This window comes from Mobula hypostoma, chromosome 3, assembly GCF_963921235.1.
Source record: "Mobula hypostoma chromosome 3, sMobHyp1.1, whole genome shotgun sequence".
Classification (NCBI taxonomy): Eukaryota; Metazoa; Chordata; class Chondrichthyes; order Myliobatiformes; family Myliobatidae; genus Mobula; species Mobula hypostoma.
The window spans coordinates 64,529,134-64,549,438 of NC_086099.1; the positions used below are offsets into that span (position 1 = coordinate 64,529,134).

At 39.9% G+C, this 20,305-nt stretch overlaps 1 protein-coding gene across 4 annotated transcripts in view; it reads left to right on the top strand.

The window, feature by feature from the left end:
- Positions 1-19,067, top strand: part of gabra2a (gamma-aminobutyric acid type A receptor subunit alpha2a) — a 241,636-nt gene extending 222,569 nt beyond the window's left edge. For 2 of the 4 annotated variants that reach the window (XM_063043210.1, XM_063043211.1), the window contains exons 9-10: positions 13,749-13,951; positions 17,128-19,066. In XM_063043210.1, the coding sequence (XP_062899280.1) occupies positions 13,749-13,951; positions 17,128-17,439 (515 nt within the window). In that variant the 3' untranslated portion in view covers positions 17,440-19,066. Of the gene's footprint in view, positions 1-13,748; positions 13,952-17,127 lie in introns of all 4 variants that reach the window. The other 2 variants (XM_063043208.1, XM_063043209.1) reach the window with 2 other exon arrangements.
- The last annotated feature ends 1,238 nt before the right edge of the window (positions 19,068-20,305 follow it).

Here is a 20,305-nt window from a genome sequence, read left to right on the forward strand (position 1 = left end):
AGGTTCTCTCTCTCCCTAGTAAGGGAGAGGGTGGTGTCCCCCATTTTCACAGCGAGCGGTAAAAATTACAACCATCTACTGGCTTACGATGTTAAAAAGTCTGTTACGTCACTTTTTACGAGCTCTTTGCCTGAAGGTCGTAAAGATATTGAGTCTCGGGCCCACAGCGAAAGATTTTCCGGCCTCCCCGACGACATACATATCTCCTGCCGTGACACTGACCCTCGATCCACCTGTCTCCAGAGCCCTGAGATCTTAGGCTTCCAGACACTAGGCCGCCTCTCAGGCTGAACCCTTGGCGTGCTGAACAACAGCTGGTCCTGAAACCCTGAGAACGGGTTGCATTCCTGCAAAGAACCGAAGTCTACATGTAACTCCAGGTCAGGGTCTTCAAAAGAACCCTGAAAGGGAAAAATAAAGATATTAAAGATAGAAGTAGAGCTGTTTCTGAAGATTCAGCAAAGGAGTCGCCACTTAGTGCAACTTAACTCCGCCTCCAAGAGAGTTGGTTCATCTTTGGACTGTGAGAGGAATCCAGAGCAACTAGAGAAAACACATATACTCCACGGGGAGGATGTGCAGACTTCTCACAGATGGTGTCAGAATTGAACTCCAAACTCCAGAACGCCCTGAGTGTCATAGCTTCAAGATACCTGCTATGCTACTGTTGTGCCCAACATCTTTATAATTGAAAACATCAATATCTATACCTGCCTACCGTATTGAAGCAGGCTTGCAGTAATTTCCTTCTGGCTGGATGATTGCCAAACCATTGCTACTAGAAACAACCAGGTTACCTTCTCAAAGAATCATATACTGTATGCCCTTTGCTTTTCTCAGTACTGTTTCCTAATTCATCACCTGAATTCAAGTTATAGAGTGTTTCCTTCTATATTCTGAAGTCACATAAGGGCAGAAGAATATCAAGTCCCCTCAGTCGTGCCCCACCATTCCATTTCTTGTTATGATCGCTTACAAGTAGCTGATTGACTGGGACACCACATCTGTAACTAAGAGTAGACAACAAAACATAGAATGAAACAGAGTTTGTGCACAGGTAGTGGCAGCAGGTTTGATCTTCTAAACGGCATTTGTGAACCAGCTGGGTTTTCCAAGGAATTAACATTTTTGGCATTTACTCACAACAAATGGATTTACTGGATTCAGTTTCATAGTATCATTTTATTGCTGGTCCACTAACTAATATCTCAGTGTATTGATAAAGGAGCCAGGCCTGGCAGAACTACTCTAAAGTGACTTTGCAGAAGCTCTTGGCTTAAGAGATTGTACCTTTTTAAAAAAAAAAGTGGGGACCTCCACTCAGCTGTTTTATTTTAAATTCCTTGTTGTTTGAAAAATGTGTGAATTATTTTACGGTGGAAATTAACTTTATTCACAGTTTTGCTTTACTAGTGAAGATTCTGAAGGAAAAAAAAGTCCATATAGGTATTTCTGTTTTGTCTTATCTGTTTGGTTTGCGTTTCCATGGAATTGGTTTTAGAGAGAGACCTGGATTTCACACTGGCCATGTGGAATCCAGGTTAAGGTGATGGAAATCTGTGCACCTCTATTCCAAATTTGAGATGCCCACATTACAGAAAGAAATTGACATTAAGTGAAATTGCTCATTAGTGGAAAGTTAAACTGAGACTTTGAGATAAACATTTTAGAAAATTGGTATATTTAGAGAGCAATCCTAAAAGTTTTTACAAACAAGACTGCATTCTTTTTACAGAATATAAACGATGTTGCTCAACACTTCAGACATACTGATTTTTAGTTTGAATTTCTTTGAAAAAATCGTTTTCATACAATCATAGTGTTTGTCATGTAAATTACAAATGAAAGTTCAATTTAAACATCGGACTGTTCTAAAAATCAATTCAGTATTAATTTGCTCACCACATTAAAGCACATATTTATCAAATTAAAATGATTTGATTTGTCAGCCCTGACACTGCAGGGTTGAGATAGAGTTGTAAAGGGTATTAAAATTTCTACTTTCCTTACAGATAATCTTCATTGTACTGGAGAACCACGTGGGTGTCAGTATATGATGGCAAATGATCCCAATGGACCATTTGTATCAAAACTAAAAGTGGGGAGGTGGAAGGAAATCAGATAAAGTAGTACCCAAGAACAAAGACACAAACGGTGAGAGTAGAAACAACTGTGAGATATACGTAAGGGTAAAGTAACCCAGAATTATAAAGGTGAAAGTTCACTCAAAATTATCCTGAAGGGGAATAAGGAAGCTAATGAGTCTGCGAAACAAGTTGTTGCAAATGGACATGGCAGTTGCAGATTGGGAAAACTGGAAGACAGAAGGAGAAATGGGTTATGGTTATGGATTTAAGAAGGGAAAAGTAAAAAAAAAACACTAAATTATGATAACAGATAGAAGAAGCAGGGTCAGAAATATACGAAGAGCACAAGGGAGTGTTTTCTAAAGACTGAACGGTTTTATGTATGTGAAATTTGTGGTTCCAGAGAGGATTGAAACCAAATGTCCCACTGGTGCATGACGTGTGGGTTATCAGGGAGCTGAAAGTGCTCTGGAAGTGCGAAAGAAGAATATAAACATTTAAGCACAAGATATCGTTTAACCTGAGATGAAGGAAAAAAAAAATATTTTCTTGCAATGAAATTAACTATGACTGGGGCCATGGTCGGCCTTGCTCCAGAGCCTTTACAGTGGGCAAACATGTCAACAGTGATGTCGTTACTAGGAGAACACCTGATGATCAAAAACAAGTCTTCTCAATGGATTTGGGTCACGCAAGGCGAACAAAGGTGGAATAGAAATTCAAATTTGTATTATACCGAGGTGGATGGTCTGACATGAATGAACAAAATGTTAAGTATCCTATAGGGTACAAATGTACAGTTCTTATATAAAATTCTAAAGGTGACATTATCAAGTATCCCTGAGGGTCTAGTAATTAGTCATCTGTTAGGTCTAATTATTGAATAGCCTTCAGGTAGTAATGACTGCAAGAAGATTACAATTCTGTGGGATCACTCTCATGTGAACATGAGTGAGACAGTGATTTGCATGAGATATATCTATTGGGGCAGTTATAACCAAGTGTTTTCCAAAGGACGCTTTGAGCATTATCAACTGTACACAGGAGGACATTGTATAGGGGGGAAGTAGAGTGAACAAGTTTATGATGCAGGCAAATATCCTGAGAAGACTTGGATAAACTGATTCCTAAGCTCCGGAACCTGGGCCTTAGCACTCAGATCTGCAGTGGGGTCTTCAACTTCCTCACAGACAGGACCCAGGCTGTAAAAATAGGGGACAAGCTCTCCTCTACAATCACTTTGAGCACCGGTGTCCCACAAGGCTGTGTACTCAGCCCCCTGCTGTACTCACTGTACACCCATGATTGTGTAGCCAAGTTTCCATCAACCTCAATATATAAGTTTGCAGAACCACAACAATTGTAGGCCATATCTTGGGTAATGATGAGTTTGAGTATAGAGAGGAAATTAAGAACCTGGTGGCATGGTGTGAAGACAATAACCTATCCCTCAACGTCAGCAAGACGAAGGAATTGGTTGTTGACTTCGGAAGGAGTAGCGGACCACCGCATGACCCAACTTACATCGGTGGTGCGCAAGTGGAACAGGTCAAAAGCTTTAAGTTCCTTGGGGTCAATATCACAAATGACCTGACTTGGTCCAACCAAGCAGAGTTCACTGCCAAGAAGGCCCACCAGCACCTTTACTTCCTGAGAAAACTAAAGAAATTTGGCCTGTCCCCTAAAACCCCCACTAATTTTTATAGATGCACCATAGAAAGCATTCTTCTAGGGTGCATCACAACCTGGTGTGGAAGTTGTCCTGTTCCAGACCGAAAGAAGCTGCAGAAGATTGTGAACACAGTGCAGCACATCACACAAACCAATCTTCCGTCCTTGGACTCACTTTACACCATACGCTGTCAGAGCAGTGCTGCCAGGATAATCAGGGACACGAACCACCCAGCCAACAGACCTTTCGTCCCTCTTCCCTCCAGGAGAAGGTTCAGGAGCTTGAAGACTCATACAGCCAGATTTGGGAACAGCTTCTTTCCAACTGTGATAAGTCTGCTGAACGGATCCTGACCCAGATCTGGGCCGTACCCTCCAAATATCCGGACCTGCCTCTCGGTTTTTTTTCCCACTACCTTACCTCCCATTTTTCTATTTTCTATTTATGATTTATAATATAAAATTTTAATATTTACTAATTTAAACTATTTTAAATATCTTTAATATTTAATATTTGTAATCCAGGGAGTGTGGAATGCAGAATCAAATATCGCTGTGATGATTGTACGTTCTAGTACCAATTGTTTGGCGACAATAAAGTATAAAGTATATCCTTAAGTAATCCACCAATACATGCTATTATTATGAATGATACTGGGAAAGGGATAGATTTATCAAGATGCCATCAAGGGGGAGACCACTTGTCTTGCCCAGAAGAAATGACAAGACAGAAACTTGTGAATTCTGGTTTCAGTATTTATGAAAATTGTTCATTCTATATTTTGCCTGTGAATAATCATTTCTTCTTGCCACATGCATTGGTGGGACAAACATATAAAAACATCAGCCACAAGTTATACCAAGGGATGGAAGTGTCCTTTGGAATGTTACAATGTTGCCATTGGAAATGTGACTTTAGATCTGGCTTTTGGAGAATGAACTTTGCCTCAGCCGGCAATAGAAATGGTAACAAACCTCACAAGCCAGTGTAGTAATAAGGATCAATATTTGTGGGACTGTGTTGTTTCCAAGTTGCCACAAATTTCTCACTTGACTGTAGACTGGACACGAGTTGTGGAAGAAGCGGAGCTAAACACACACTGATAAGGCAAATGAAGTATTGAGTTACTCAGATAATTGGAGTAAGTTTTGGAATTGGGGGTCAAATGTTCAGATACATCCATGGGTAAGATAGCATTGCATGCTGCTGTAATACTAATTTTATGTGCGTTGATAATTGTAATGCTTAATGTATATCAACTTAGAAGGTGGAAGGCTGAAATTGTGCAAAAATTGTAGGGAACCATCATGAACTCCCACAGCCTCAGATGATCCTGTGAATTCAGTATCTGAGGCTGACGTGTGAGCAGCCTTCAGGAGGGTGAACCCATGAAAAGCATCCGGCCCAGATGGGGTACCTGACCAAGTACTAAAGACCTGTGCTGATAAGCTGACTGGAGTGTTCACTGAGATCCTTAACCTCTTGCTTCGGCAGTTGAGGTACCCACCTGCTTCAAGCAGTCTCCAATCATAACGGTGACAAAGAAGAATGGGGTGACTTGCCTCAATGACTATCGTCCAGTAGCATTTACATCGACAGTGGTGAAGTGTTTTGAGAGATTGGAGATGAAACATATCAATTCCTGCCTGATAAGTGACTTGGTTCTGCTCCAGTTTTCCAACCGGAACAACAGGTCCACAGCAGATGCAATCTCATTAGCTCTTCACTGTACCCTGGAACATCTGGACAGCAAAGATGCATACATCAGGATGCTCCTTATCGACTACAACTCAGCATTCAACACCATCGAGCTAATCAATAAGTTTCAGGATTTTGGCCTCAATACCTCCTCAAACAATTGCATCCTTGAATTCCTCACATGCAGACCCCAGTAGGTTTGGATTGGCAACATCTCCTCCTCAATCTCCATGAGCACAGGTACACCACAAGTCTATATGCTTAGCCCATTGCTCTATCTGCTTTACACCTATGACTGTGTGGCAATTTTGCTGATATACCAGCATTGTAGGCTGAATCAAAGGTGGTGATGAATCAGCATATAGGAGGGAGTTTGAAAATCAGGCTTAGTAGTGCCACAACAACCTCTTACAAATGTCAGAAAAACCAAGGAGCTGATTATTAACTTAAGGAGAAGGAAACTAGAGGTCCATGAGCAGGGTTTATGGAGGATCAAAGGTTGAGAGGGTCAGCAACTTTAAATTCCTCAGTGTTCTTATTTTGGAGGATCGGTCCTGGGCCCAGCACGTAAGCACAACAGCATCTCTACTTCCTTAGGAGTTGCGAAGTTTCAGCGTGACATCTAAAACTTTGACACACTTCTATAGATGTGTAGTGGAAAGTATATTGACTGGTTGCACCTCAGCCTGGTATGGAAACACCAATGCCCTTTGACAGAAAATCCTACAAAAGAAATGGATATGGCCCAGTCCATCATGGGTAAAGCCCTCCCCACCATTCTGTACATCTACAAGAAAAGCTGTCGCAGGAAAGCAGCATCCATCTTCAAAGGCCCTGCGTCTAAGGACATGTTCTTTTCTTGCTGCTGCCATCAGGAAGAAGGTACAGGAGTCTCAGGACTCACTTCACCAGTTATTATCTCTCAACCATCATGTTCTTCAACCACGGGATAACTTTACTCGACTTCACTTGCCCCATCATTGAAATGTTCCCACAACCTATGGACTCACCTTCAAAGACTCTTTATCTCATGTTCTTGATATTTATTGCTTATTTATTTGTATTTGCATAGTCTTTTGTCTTTTGCACACTGGTTAAAAGCCCATGTGGTCTTTCATTGATCCTGTTAAGGTTATTATTCTATGGATTTATTGAGTATGTCTGCAAGACTGAATCTCAGGGTTGTATATGGTGACCTTACATGTACCTTAATAATAAATTTACTTTGAACCTCATATAACAGAAGAGATAGTATAAATCTGTGCTCAGTTCTGGTCGCCTCACTACAGGAAGGATGTGGAAACCATAGTAATCACAAAATAATCTGCAGATGCTGTGATCAAAGCACCACTTTCAGTACGCTGGATGAACTCAGCAGTCCGGGTAGCATCATTTAAAAATGATGAGTGGACGTTTCAGGCCGGAACCCTTCGTCAGGACTGAAGAATGAAAGATGGGGAAGGATTTGAAGAATGCTTGTAGCTTCAGTTGAAAGACCAGTAATTTGAAAGACAAAGGGGTAGGGGAGGGGAAGCATTGACGTCATAGCCCTGAAAACAATGGGTAGTAGAAGAAGGAGGCAGAACCATGAGGGAGCTGGGGGAGGGGGTAGAGTGAAATAGGGATAGAGGAAGGGAGGGGGAGGGAATTACCGGAAGTTGGAGAATTCTATGTTCATACCAAGGGGCTGGAGACTACCTAGACGGTATATGACCTCCAACAAGGGAACTCACATGAGACCCAGCTATGCCTGCCTCTTCGTTGGTTATTTGGAACAGTCTGTGCTCCAAATCTATTCTGGTACTGCTCCCCAACTTTTCCTTCTGCACATTGACGACTACATTGGTGCTGCTTCCTGCACCCATGCTGAGCTCGTCAATTTCATTGACTTTACTCCAAACTTCCACCCAGACCTCAAATTCACTTGGTCTATCTCAGACACTTCTCTCCCACTTTCTCGATGACTCAGTCTCCATCTCTGGAGACAGACTGTCCACTGACATCTTCTACAAACCCACTGACTCTCATAACTACCTCGACTATACCTCTTCCCACCCCACCACATGCAAAAATGCCATTCCCTATTCCCAGTTCCTCCGTCTCCGCCACATATGCTCCAAGGTTGAGGCTTTCCATTCCAGGGCATCTCAAATGTCCTCTTTCTTTAAGGATCGTGGTTTCCCTTCTGCCGTCATCAATGATGCCCTCACCTGCATCTCCTCCATTTCCTGCACTGAGGCCCTCACCCTATCCTTCCGCAACCACAACAGGGACAGAGTTCCCCTTGTCCTCACCTACCACCCCACCAGCCTCCGGATCCAGCACATTATCCTCCGCAACTTCCGCCACCTTCAACAGGACCCCACCACTAAGCACATCTTTCCCTCTCCACCCCTCTCCGCTTTCCGCAGGGATCAGTCCCTGCACGACTCCCTTATCCGCATGTCCATCCCCACTGATCTCCCACCCGGCACTTATCCCTGTAAGTGTAAGTGCTACACCTGTCCCTACACCTCATCTCTTGCAACCATTCAGGGCCCCAAACAGTCCTTCCAGGTGAGACAACACTTCACTTCTGAGTCTGTTGGGGTCATCTATTGCATCCGGTGCTCCCAGTGCGGCCTCCTCTATATCAGTGAGACCCGACGCAGATTGGGGGACTGCTTCGTCGAGCACCTCCACTCCGTCCGCCACAACAGACAGGATCTCCCGGTAGCCACCCACTTCAACTCTGCTTCCCATTCCCATTCAGATATGTCCATACATGGCCTCCTCTACTGCCACGATGAGGCTAAATTCAGGTCGGAGGAGCAACACCTCATATACCGTCTAGGTAGTCTCCAGCCCCTTGGTATGAACATAGAATTCTCCAACTTCTGGTAATTCCCTCCCCCTCCCTTCCTCTATCCCTATTTCACTCTACCCCTCCCCCAGCTCCCTCATGGTTCCACCTCCTTCTTCTCCTACCCATTGTTTTCAGGGCTATGACGTCAATGCTTCCCCTCCCCCACCGCTTTGTCTTTCAGATTACTGGTCTTTCAACTGAAGCTACAAGCATTCTTCAAATCCTTCCCTATCTTTCATTCTTCAGTCCTGACGAAGGGTTTCGGCCCAAAACGTGGACTCATCGTTTCTAACCAGTGCTGCCCGACCTGCTGAGTTCATCCAGCGTACTGAAAGTGTTGCTGTGGAAACCATAGAAAGGGTGCAGAGGAGATTTACAAGGATGTTGCCTGGATTGGGGAGCATGCCTGATGAGAATAGGTTGAGTGAACTCGGCCTTTTCTCCTTGGAGCGATGGAGGATGAGAGGTGACCTGATAGAGGTGTATAAGATGATGAGAGGCATTGGTCGTTTGGATAGTCAGAGGCTTTTTCCCAGGGCTGAAATGGTTGCCACAAGAGGAGCCAGGTTTAAGGTGCTGGGGAGTAGGTGCAGAGGAGATGTCAGGGTTAAGTTTTTTACTCAGACAGTGGTAAGTGAGTGGAATGGGCTGCCAGCAACGGTGGTGAGGGCAGATACAATAAGGTCTTTTAAGAGAATTTTGGATAGGTACATGGAGCTTAGAAAAATAGAGGGCTATAGGTAAGCCTAGTAGTTTCTAAGGTAGGGACATGTTCGGCACAACTTTGTGGGCCAAAGGGCCTGTATTGTGCTGTAGGTTTTTGACGTTTCTATGTAAAAGTGTGAATGCAGTAAGTAAATATAATGTAAATGTAGCACACCTGCTGGGGCTTCAAGGCAGTCCTATGGGCAGTCAACATGATGAGAGTAGGATAAGGATCCTAAGATAAATATCTTTGGATCAAAAAGAGGGAGATGTTGGCCAAAAAGAACTACAATCGATGAACAGGAATGTGAGACCATCAATGCAGTTGCCATTTTGTGAACTGTTTGATGAACTGTTTCTTATTCTGAGCAGTTGAACATGGACACAAGGAGTTTCTGCTGAATATCTGCTAAACCGGAGACTATTCTCAGAAGCTGCTTATTGTGTTAAATGACAGGTTTGCAGAAGTAATCTCACCTGGTTTGAACCAGGCAGTTGAATAGAGCAAAAGAGATCATCTTAGGCACTAAGTTGAAGTTTAAGGCCATAAAACAACACTGCCTTGTAGCCCTGACAATAAGAATCTGACAAAAGTCAGTCAGATGACCTTACCAACAAAATTGAAATATAGATTGACCTGATGAGGAAAAGTGTAAAGATAGAGGATTTTGGGAGCTCAGGCTGTGTCAAGGTTGTGGAGGATCCCACATCAGACATGTGGAGATCACATCTGGGCTATGACAAATACCTGGCAAAAATTACCTTTTCCATTCTTTGACTGTTCAGGCAGGGTCAAGGAAACCTACTAGGTGTATGCACTGTTATTCGGTTGTATAAATTCACATGCCTATGAACCTGAGTCAATAAAGCTACTTGTCAGTAAATACAGATCCTCACTCTGCCTAACTGATCGTTATTATTTAGAACTAATCCTTGTAACAATACAATAAAAATTATTAAATAGATAATGTGAAAGAGGAATAGTGAGGTGGTACCTAATGGGTTCATGGACAGTACAGAAATCTGATGACAAGGGGAAGAAGCTGTTTCTATAACATTGAGTGCGGATCTTCATGCTCTTGTACTTCCTCCTTGATGGTCGAAAAGAGGAAAAAGCATGTCCTGGATGGAGAGTCCTTAATAATGGATGTTGCCTTTTTGAGGCACTGCCTATTGAAGATGTTCTCAGTGTTGGGGTGGCTTGTGCCCTTGATGGAGCTGGTTGAGTCTCTCACCTTCTGCAGCCTTTTTTGATACTGTGCATTGGATCTTCCATGCCAGACTTTGATGCAACCAGTCAAAATGTTTTTCCTTGTACTTTTGTAGAAATTTGCTTGTCTTTGATAACATACTGTACCAATCTCTAACTCCTAATGAAATACAGCCAATGGCATGCCTTCTTTGTAATTATATCTACTGCATCCACTATCTCTGTAGCAACAACATTTAAGACTTTGAGAAACAGACAATCAGGCCCAAATGGGTTCTCAATCTTAAACTTCTTTAGTTTGCCTGATTTTTTTTTTCTTTTTATTGATGCAGATTGTTTTAAGTTCTTCTCTTAATGTAACCCCTTGAATATGTATTATTATTGAGGTTTGTAAAAGATAGTTGTCCTGTGAGTATATGAAAACACTAAATTTTCTGACAACTGAGATGGCAAGATCAAACTGAGAATAAATTTTTTCTGTTGTACAGTGTTGACATTATTTGGGAAAGTCCATTGCTAAGAGAAAGGTGCTATCCCAACAGAAAATCTTCAAAAATTGTAGGTTTGAATTTCCCGTTGGGTTTTAAGACACACAGAAGTGCCCAAAATGTCACTCTATTTTCAATTGCATGACACTTTAATTACTGAGCTGTGGAACGGAATTTTTGTCTTTTTGTATTTTGATTAAGAGGGTTGCAGATTACCAGGGATGTTTCTTGTTTGTTGTAAAGTGAGTCTATTATTGGTAAAAACATCTCCATCCTTTCCTTAAGATCTGTGTCAGAAGGTTATTGTTGTATTCCCAGATGCAGACACTTCTTGGCTTCCACCACAAGCTCAGAGGGAGCTTTCGTATTAATGTTAGGTCCATTATTCAACAAGGCACTGGATCAAAATATTGCTTATAGGAATTCTTTGAATTATGTGTGTTGTGTGGGCTTCAGAAACAGTTACTTTCCCCAAGCAGTAAGGCAGATCCACATCTCCACCCCATGAACCCACTGCTCCACACCCCCTCCACCTGTCATATCCTATCATTTCCTGTCATCTTATGTACAGGCACTTCTGTGCCTAGTGTCACTTTATGGCCAGACAATCTATCTATGTATATAAGCTATCTTTTGTATTTGTTATGTATTTTTATTACAGGTTTCCCCCGCCATCCGAAGGTAGAGCGTTCCTATGAAACGGTTCGTAAGCCAGAATGTCATAAAGCGAAGAAGCAATTACCATTTATTTATGTGGGAAAAATTTGTGCGCGTTCGCAGACCCAGAAATAACCTACCAAATCATGCTAAATAACACATAAAACCTAAAATAACAGTAACATATAGTAAAAGCAGGAATGATATAAATACACAGCCTATATAAAGTAGAAATACTTCTCTACAACATTTGCCTGCACTGTTCTCCGTAGCGAAAATCTCACGCAAGCACTCTTGGCAAAACACTCTCACCAGTAACCTTTAAGCTATGAAGCTGCCAAATCATACCAAATAACATGTAAAAATACACAGCTGATGTAAAGTAGAAATAATGTATGTACAGTGTAATATCACTCGCCGGAATTGGGACAGCACCGAGCACACTGATGATGGTGTGTTAGGCTGAGTCATTGGAGGTTGGGGTGGTGCAGTGGTCCTCAACCTCCGGGCAGCGCCCCGTTACCGATCCGTGAAGCATGCAGGGGTACAGCGGCAGCCGGGACACACTCAGCACATCTTTAAGAAAAAGCCGAAACAAACAAGCTAATTAATTAGGTTCCGCCCGGCACGTAAATGTCGGCCCAGATCAGAGGCGATTGCCGATTGCGTCACCTCTGATCTGGGCCCACATTTACGTGCCGGGCGGCACCTAATTAATTACCTTGTTTATTTCGGCTCTTTTCTTAAAGATATGCTGGGTGCCTCCCGGCTACCGCTGCATTCTCCGCGGATCGGTATCTGCGGCCCGGGGGTTGGGGTGGTGGGACACTGGCGTGTCATCTTGTCGTCTCTTTCCATCAGGGCAGGCAGGTCATCTTCTTCTATGTCTGCCTGCCTTGATGTCGAAGGTTGAGGTTCGTCGTCTGCTGTGGCTGATGCGGAAGGCTTGCTTGACTGCTTAGCCTCACACATTTTTAGATCATTCAGTTCTTTGTAAGGACTCAAACCATGCTGCAAATATGCTCTAAAAGGACTTACCCTTTCAAAGTTAAAGTTGTACTTTATCATTGCAGCGAAAGTCTCATGCAGTTGCTTCCCGTTCAGTTCCCAGACGACTTCACTTTCGCTACTGCATTCGGTTTTGATTGTTATCCTTTCCTCTTCCAATTGCATCAGCTCTTCATCTATCAGTTCTTGGTCATGGGATGCCAAAACCTCTTCAACATCATCTTCGTCAACTTCCACAAGCCAAACTAACTTTGTCCTTACTTCGTTCACCACGATCGAAATGCTTAATTATGTCTAGTTTTACGCTAAGTGTAACACCCTTACAAACTCTTTTAGGCTTTTCTGATACCTTAGAATTCATCTTGCAAACGGCTGCTCACAGGCACGTGTTTCAGCAATGCCGACAAGAATGCAGTTCCAAATCCGAGGGAGAGTGGCTGCTTGGAGCGCGCGCTGCCTTTTATCACGCGCTGCTTTTTTTCGTAACAGTGAAAACACCTTCTGTCAGCGAAAACACGTAACCAATGTAGGTCTTTCGTAACAGTGAGGTTTCGTAAAGCGAACGTTCGGAAAGCGGGGGACACCTGTATTGTGTTCTTTATCTTTTTGTGTTTTGGATGCATTGGATCCCGATTAGCAATTATTTCATTCTCCTTTACACTTGTATACTGGAAATTACATTAAGCAATCTTGAATCTTGATTTCCATTCAGGCAGAAAAGAAGCCATTCAATTTTTAATTAAAAAGGAAGTCATCCAAGTGCTTTGGGATAGATCAGAGCATGTGCGTAATGCCCTGAAGAAGGGTCTCGGCCTGAAACGTCGACTGTTTACTCTTTTCCACAGATGTTCCCTGACCTGCTGAGTTCCTTCAGCATTTTTTGTGTGTTGATTTGGATTTCCAGCATCTGGAGATCTTTCTCATGTATGTAAGTAATGTGCTCTTTGCAAGAGAGGAAAAAAACATTTGATCTGCTATATGGCACTAGTACTAACTTGGACTAAATAAAGCATTTAGTCTTGTAAAGGTCATTGCAATTCAGATTTATTAAAATGGCAGGAATTGTACCTCAGGCATCAAGAGGAAGCAACCTCTTGCTTCTTGTCATCAAAAAACTTCATGTATTTAATGGACTATGGAAGATTGCTAATTCAAATGTGAATCATAATGAGGTATGGTTTGTTATAATATCTTGAAAAAGAGCACATCTGCAACATTAATAAAACCAATTGTGTACGCTTTGTTGCTAGCAATAATTTTGCTTTGTTTTTTGCTAGGACAAGAAAATAAGCATAAAAGAGCTTTTCTGGATTTTTATATTCTACAGATGGGTATAAAATAATGGAATCTTCTCTAATGATATTTGGTTTTATTCCAGGAGTGACAACAGTGCTTACAATGACAACTCTGAGTATCAGTGCTCGAAACTCTCTTCCTAAAGTTGCTTATGCAACCGCCATGGACTGGTTTATTGCAGTCTGCTATGCATTTGTGTTTTCTGCACTAATAGAATTTGCTACAGTGAATTATTTTACAAAACGAGGCTGGGCTTGGGACGGCAAAAGTGTTGTGAATGATAAGGTAAGGATTTCCTTTATCTTCTTTAATGGAATCATAATATGGAAAGTAATAACATAATATGTAATATATATTACCTAATACACTCTCCTCCATGGCTTAATGGGTAAATGCAGTGCATAATGCACTACAGAGCGATAGAGGTTAGAAGGGTGCCAGGTTTACAATGCTAAACTTGCTATTGTAAGTCAATGGGGAACTGAAATGTAATAACTTTTAGCATTGCAATAGTAGGGATGAAAAGAAGGGCCAGGATATGGGCTCTATATCATTTTCCATTGTATGCTGTTGAATAGGTGTTAACAAGGTGAACACCAGATCAGCTTCACCTGTGAGGCCATAGCAATTTGTATTAACTTCCATTTATTATATTATGGTAGGTGCATGAACCCAAGTACAATTAAGGTTCTAGAGGGCAGTCAGTGGTGAATGATCAATCCCCCTTTTGCAATGGGAATAAGTGATGTTTGAGCACCTCTGAATTTTGAAATTACTATTTAATTGGATGAATGCCAATTGACAGCCCATTTTCTGTTCCATTAAAGAAATCACGAGGAGTGGTAATTCACTCACAGCAGTTTTATGCTCTGATCAATTTTCATATTCTTTAATCTGTTTTAAAATGCTAAATGTTTAAAAATAACATGAATTGTAATTAAGAATTTCATTGTATGATGGAAGTAAATGGCTCATCAAATCCATGTGCTCAATTATAAAGTATTGTTGGTCTAACTTTCTTACTGTTGCTTAGAGATGATCATAATCTGATACAAGGACTATTAGCTAGTTATAGGAGGCATATTCGAACTTCAGTCACACTAACATTTTTCTTATCCCTCCCCCAAATTATAATAAGCTAAGGATCATTGTGCATGAAAGGCAATGTAATTACAGAGCTGTTTCAAAAATAAAATTTAAATTCAGTTTTTCCATAATATTCAGAATGCGGAAATGCATTACCTTCCTCTCATTTCACCCACTGACAATGCAGCTTTAGAAATACATTAAGCTAAAGTGTCCGGAAGTAATTTTACCCATTACTGTAAAATGTCTGAGTGCAAAGCAAGACATTCGTCTCTCTCTGTTGTTGACTGGTCCCCAGATTTTGCATTGCACCCTATTTTTACTTGCAGTAGTTCATTACTTTTCCATTCATAGCAGTTACTTTACATATCAGTATGCCAACATGTTCAGAAATAGTCTGCTACTTTGGGAAACCACACCAGCATCATCTGATCTTGTAAGGGATCATTATTAGATTAGATTAGATTATAAGGACATGCTAATATGTGCATGAGGATATGCTTGCTCCATTGTCAAAGCACCTATCAACTGGTTGTGCAGTTGGATTTTCCTACTAGGAACAAAAAGAGATACTTCTTAAGAATGGAACTTGGAATACAAAATCCCCTAAAACAAAATAGTAATTTAATAGATATTTGCACCTTCTGGTGAGGTAAAGTACATCTTTTCAGGAATTAATTATATTCATGAAATAACCTTAGAGAAGGGAGACCAAATAGAACGTAATTAATAATTACAAATTCTGAGACAAGACTAGATATAGACTCTTAATTCTCTTATTGCTTAAAGCATTATAAGATTTCAAACTATAGATAAATGCTGACTCACACCAAAGTCAGATCACCAAAGTGGGAGAAACTTATCTTCAGTCGCCGATGCTACACTAAAATAAGAATATTTTTTCCATTAGTAACACCCTCTGTATGTTAGTTATATTAACCTAATTGAGACTAAATGTTTGGATTTGAGTAAAACCATAGCCTAATAGTATACTATCCTTCAGGGCCGACAATCTAAGCAGAATTTCTTCTCTATTTTGTGAGATATTTTGCTTCACACTGTTCACCACTTTAAAGGGTCTGTCAATTTGATGATATAATTTTTGATTTGGAATCTGTGAAGTGAGGAGATTAAAAAAATACAAATAGTTTTGTAATATCACTTTCAGATTCCACTGATATTTCACAGGAAGCTAACACATTTTGTTTTACTTTTTGAGAGTGGATCGGTTAACACAAAATTAGTGTTTATTACACTTTGCACTGTTAATTAAATTTGATAGAGATTAAAGCAAATTGCTTAATTAAATAATGCTTACATATTCATAAAAACTTGAGGTGTATTTCTGCCTTGAGTAGTAGCAGTTAGCTTCACACACAGTTCTCAACTTCCTTGAAATTAAATCTCTGTATTACTGACCCAATTAATGCCAAGCTTCTGGTCTTTGCAAGGCAAATAATACAATGCAAATTTCATTGTCTATCTGAAGACACAAGGTCTCTTGATGAGGGAAATTTCAGTCGATTGAGAGTCCTATGCATCACAAAAACTTTGTCAAATATTTGTATTAACATACAAATAGATTAACAACATTTTAGCTAAAGTCATCTATCTTGCATGTAGGTGTACAGTTAAATATGAATTTAATAGATCAGTAACATTTCACAATAACAGTGTCCAAGTCTGAGACAAGATTGGTAGTTTAGAAATATTTCTTTGGGAGATTTATAATATATTTCTTCAAAATATTTATTTATTTTAATCCAAATTTATGAATGCATTTTGATGAAAAGTATTTTAATTCACATTTAGACATTTTCATATAAAAAATTGCAGAGGGATCCAGGAAGGCCACTCTTTTTGCCCAACAAACATTTACAATGCTTTGGGTTTTCTTTTTATCCTTTTACCAGCAAGCCCAGTATTTATTACCTATCTCTAATTGCCCATACACCAAGTGGTTTCTTTGTCCATTATGGAAAGCCATTAAGATTTAGACATAATGCTGGAGGACAAGAGTCACATTTCAGTCAGATTTTCCTGAAGGACATTAGTGAACTAAATGGGCCTTAAAGTAGCAATGTACAGGTGTGTGGTCACCATTACTGATATTCATACTTATTTACTAAACACAGGTGCATTTAATTAATTAAAATTTAAGCCCCAGTTGCTTTGATAGGATTTAAATATGTTTGAAGTTTAAAATTCTCAGTACCATACGCACTATGCTACTCTGCTGTCTAATAATGGGTTAGCTCTTTGAAAGAACTGACTTGGGTAAGATTGACCAAATGACCAAATTCTATGCTGTAAGGTTTGATGATTTTCCATGAAATATTGTAGAAATTAAAGAATGGTTTCACTTATTTTCACAGAAGAAAAAGAAGGCTTCTGTAATGAAGAAAAATAATGCATATGCAGTGGCAGTTGCCAATTATGCACCTAATATCACTAAGGACTCGGTATTGCCAACGATTGCAAAGAGTGCAACTGCAGAGCCAAAAGAGGCCAAACCAGAGACCAAACCACAAGAGGCCAAGAAAACATTTAACAGCGTAAGCAAAATTGATAGAATGTCCAGGATAATGTTTCCAGTTTTATTTGGAACTTTCAATTTAGTGTACTGGGCTACATATTTAAACAGAGAACCTGTTATTAAAGAGATAAGGAATGATGCCACAAAATAATCATTGATGCATTTTAAGGCATGTGGAATTTCTAACGGATGATGATGCCAAATACAACCGGTAATTGCTAATCTATGTACTTTGGTATGTTTTTAACAATAAGCTTTTACTTTGTCATGTTTCATTCAGAGAAGACTTGCAAAATCCATACAACCTATGTGTCAATTACTTAAAAAAAATTCAGTTGCAAAGTCAGTGAAGGCACAAATGGATCAAGTTATTGGACACTCAAAGAATTAGTTATGGCAAAGGAGACAGATCATTTTAATAGGTGGCCTGGACAGTAATCTGGCTAAGTGGAGCGTTCATTTGCTGTAGAACCTGTAGGATTTTTATTTCATTGTAATCAACGGACAACAAATCTTGGAGGCTTTTGCTTTGGGTCTGTCATCATTCAGCCAAGTTACTGTCCACGTACGAGATTGAAATCTGCTTCCATAACATGTGATGGAGAAAGCTTGGGGTTATAATTTCAAATGCTGTGAGCCACACAACTGTTTACAAGGTTTTGCATTGCAGATACATAAAATCAAAGGAGTTCATATGTTAGCACTTATTGGTTGAATTAAACAATTAGGTTACACTCTTATGATTTTTTTTATGTAATACCACATGTTATATAAAAAGTGTTGATGGTTGAAAGTAGTATCTAGTGATTTTTAATTTCCTGTGTCTAGTACACAATTTACATTGGTTTCAGTGCAAAACTTTAAATTGTAAAAAAAATGTTTCTATATCGTGCAAGATGCTTTATGTTTAAAGAAACACAAAAGCTAGGTTTCTCAAAAAAATCTTATAACACAACTTTAATGTTTACTTTATTGTATTTCTTCCACATTTGTTTTGTGCTATCATTTTGGTTTTAATGTTGAATATGACGCATGTGATTTGGGGATTTGCATGATGATACCGGTACCAAGGTCACAGAACAGATTTTGTGACTAACCCAACAATGGCATCATACAATGCACAGAAAATATTGCCTCAGTAAACACATTAACACCTCTGAGATCCATTTTATCTTCTGAACCAACTTTAACAATGCAGAACCTTGAGGGATACAATAAAGAAAAATGAACCCAAAGCTGTGTTTGATAGATTTTCTTCCATAAAGTCAAGATTGTGAAAAAAAAGTTTAAAAATTAGAGGATTTCAATTTAAGTAACAAAATAATTTTCTCCTAGAGTCATTTCAAAATACTGGAATAACTACAATTCGCCAGCCTCCTACCTTACCATTTAAACCAATCTCCCATGTAGAACCTTATCGAAGGGCACACTGAAATCAATTTAGACTACATTACTGCACTACCTTCATTGACACTCTTGGTCAACTCTTCAAAAAAAAAAGTTCACTAACATTAGTGGACAGGATCTCCCAGTAATAAAATGATGCTGACTATCCTTGATCAAATCCAGCTTGTTCAAGTGCAAAGTAAGACCATCAAAATTTTTTCCATTATGTTTCCTTATCAGCTTGTAAATACCTGCCTTTTCCCTGCTGCTCTGGAGAGAGGTACAGAGCCCATTGGCTGTCTTCCAGTCATAAGGAACCTCTTCAATGGACGGAGGAGAATTGAATGTTTCTGTTAAAATCCCTGCAATCTCCTCCATATGGCTGCTTGGAGTGCGAGAATCCTCAATCCCAGATTTAATTTGCTTTGCACAACAGGATTCCAAATGGTCTTTGCAGTAAATTTGCAAATTTCCCCAGTCTTTTTTGTGTGCCTAGACTCAGATGACTCATACGGCTACTCGGTGCTTGTTAAAACAAGGTGGAGCATTAACAGTAGATCAGCCATTATGGCTCAATTTTCCATTTGGCTCTGATAATAGGATCCAGAGTCATATTTTTAAAGAAGTGTGCATTAGGAATGCATCCAGAACACCCAACCAACATTGAAATTCAGTGCTCTTTTGGTGCAGGGAAAGCATTAAAAGAATTTCAGAAGTTTTAATTCCAAAGGCATTGAATTAAATTCTACCTGCCCCTCATCCAATCAGAGTATCAGAGTTAGAAAGAGGATTGAAGCCGCTGAAGATGTAGTTAGAGTACGTGGTTCTCTCATTCTTCTGGATTTTAGACCACAATGGTGTTAGGTTAAGTGAAAACAATTAAAACTTTGGACACAGACCTATGAAAAAACAGAGAAAATTATGTTATTCTAATGTTTATTTATAATGCATGCAACTAGAAATAAATTGAGCTTTAATTATGCGGAATTAAAACTATGTGCAGTAGAAAGTGGACAGTTAGCATATCTCATTCATTATTCATAAATTTTCCCTTTGGGATTTTTCCATTTTGAAGTAGAGGTTCTTATTTGAGAAGTTGAGCTTCTTAGTTCACAGCTTTGGAAAAGTTACTTAGCCTAATCCTTACAAACATGGCAGATATTTCCCTATATGAACTATAAATGCCAAAGAACATATCACAGCCTGCTATCTTAACCAATAATGAATGTGGATTGGCTGCATTGCTCCAATTAAGGATGTTATAGATTGCATGCTCACTAAGCAATAATGAATGAAAAGTACAACATTACTACGTAACTACTTCTGGTATTGGTCTGATCAAAAGAAATTTAATAACCCGTCTCTGCTCCAGTAATGCAAACCTTTAAATAAATTGGACTTTTTGGGGCTCACTAATATGGACTGTATATGTGTTTCAAATGACTTTTCTTTTTTAACATAATTTGTAATATCAGTGAGAAGGAAATATTAAGTTTTTACAGATATGTAGCATATAGCCGGCTGTGGTTTAGTGGCATCCATTCTGGACATCAAAGCAAGTGGTCCCGGGTTCAAATCCAGCTGGCTCTTGGTACGCTTTTCTTCTGTGCTATGTTGAGCATCAAGCTATC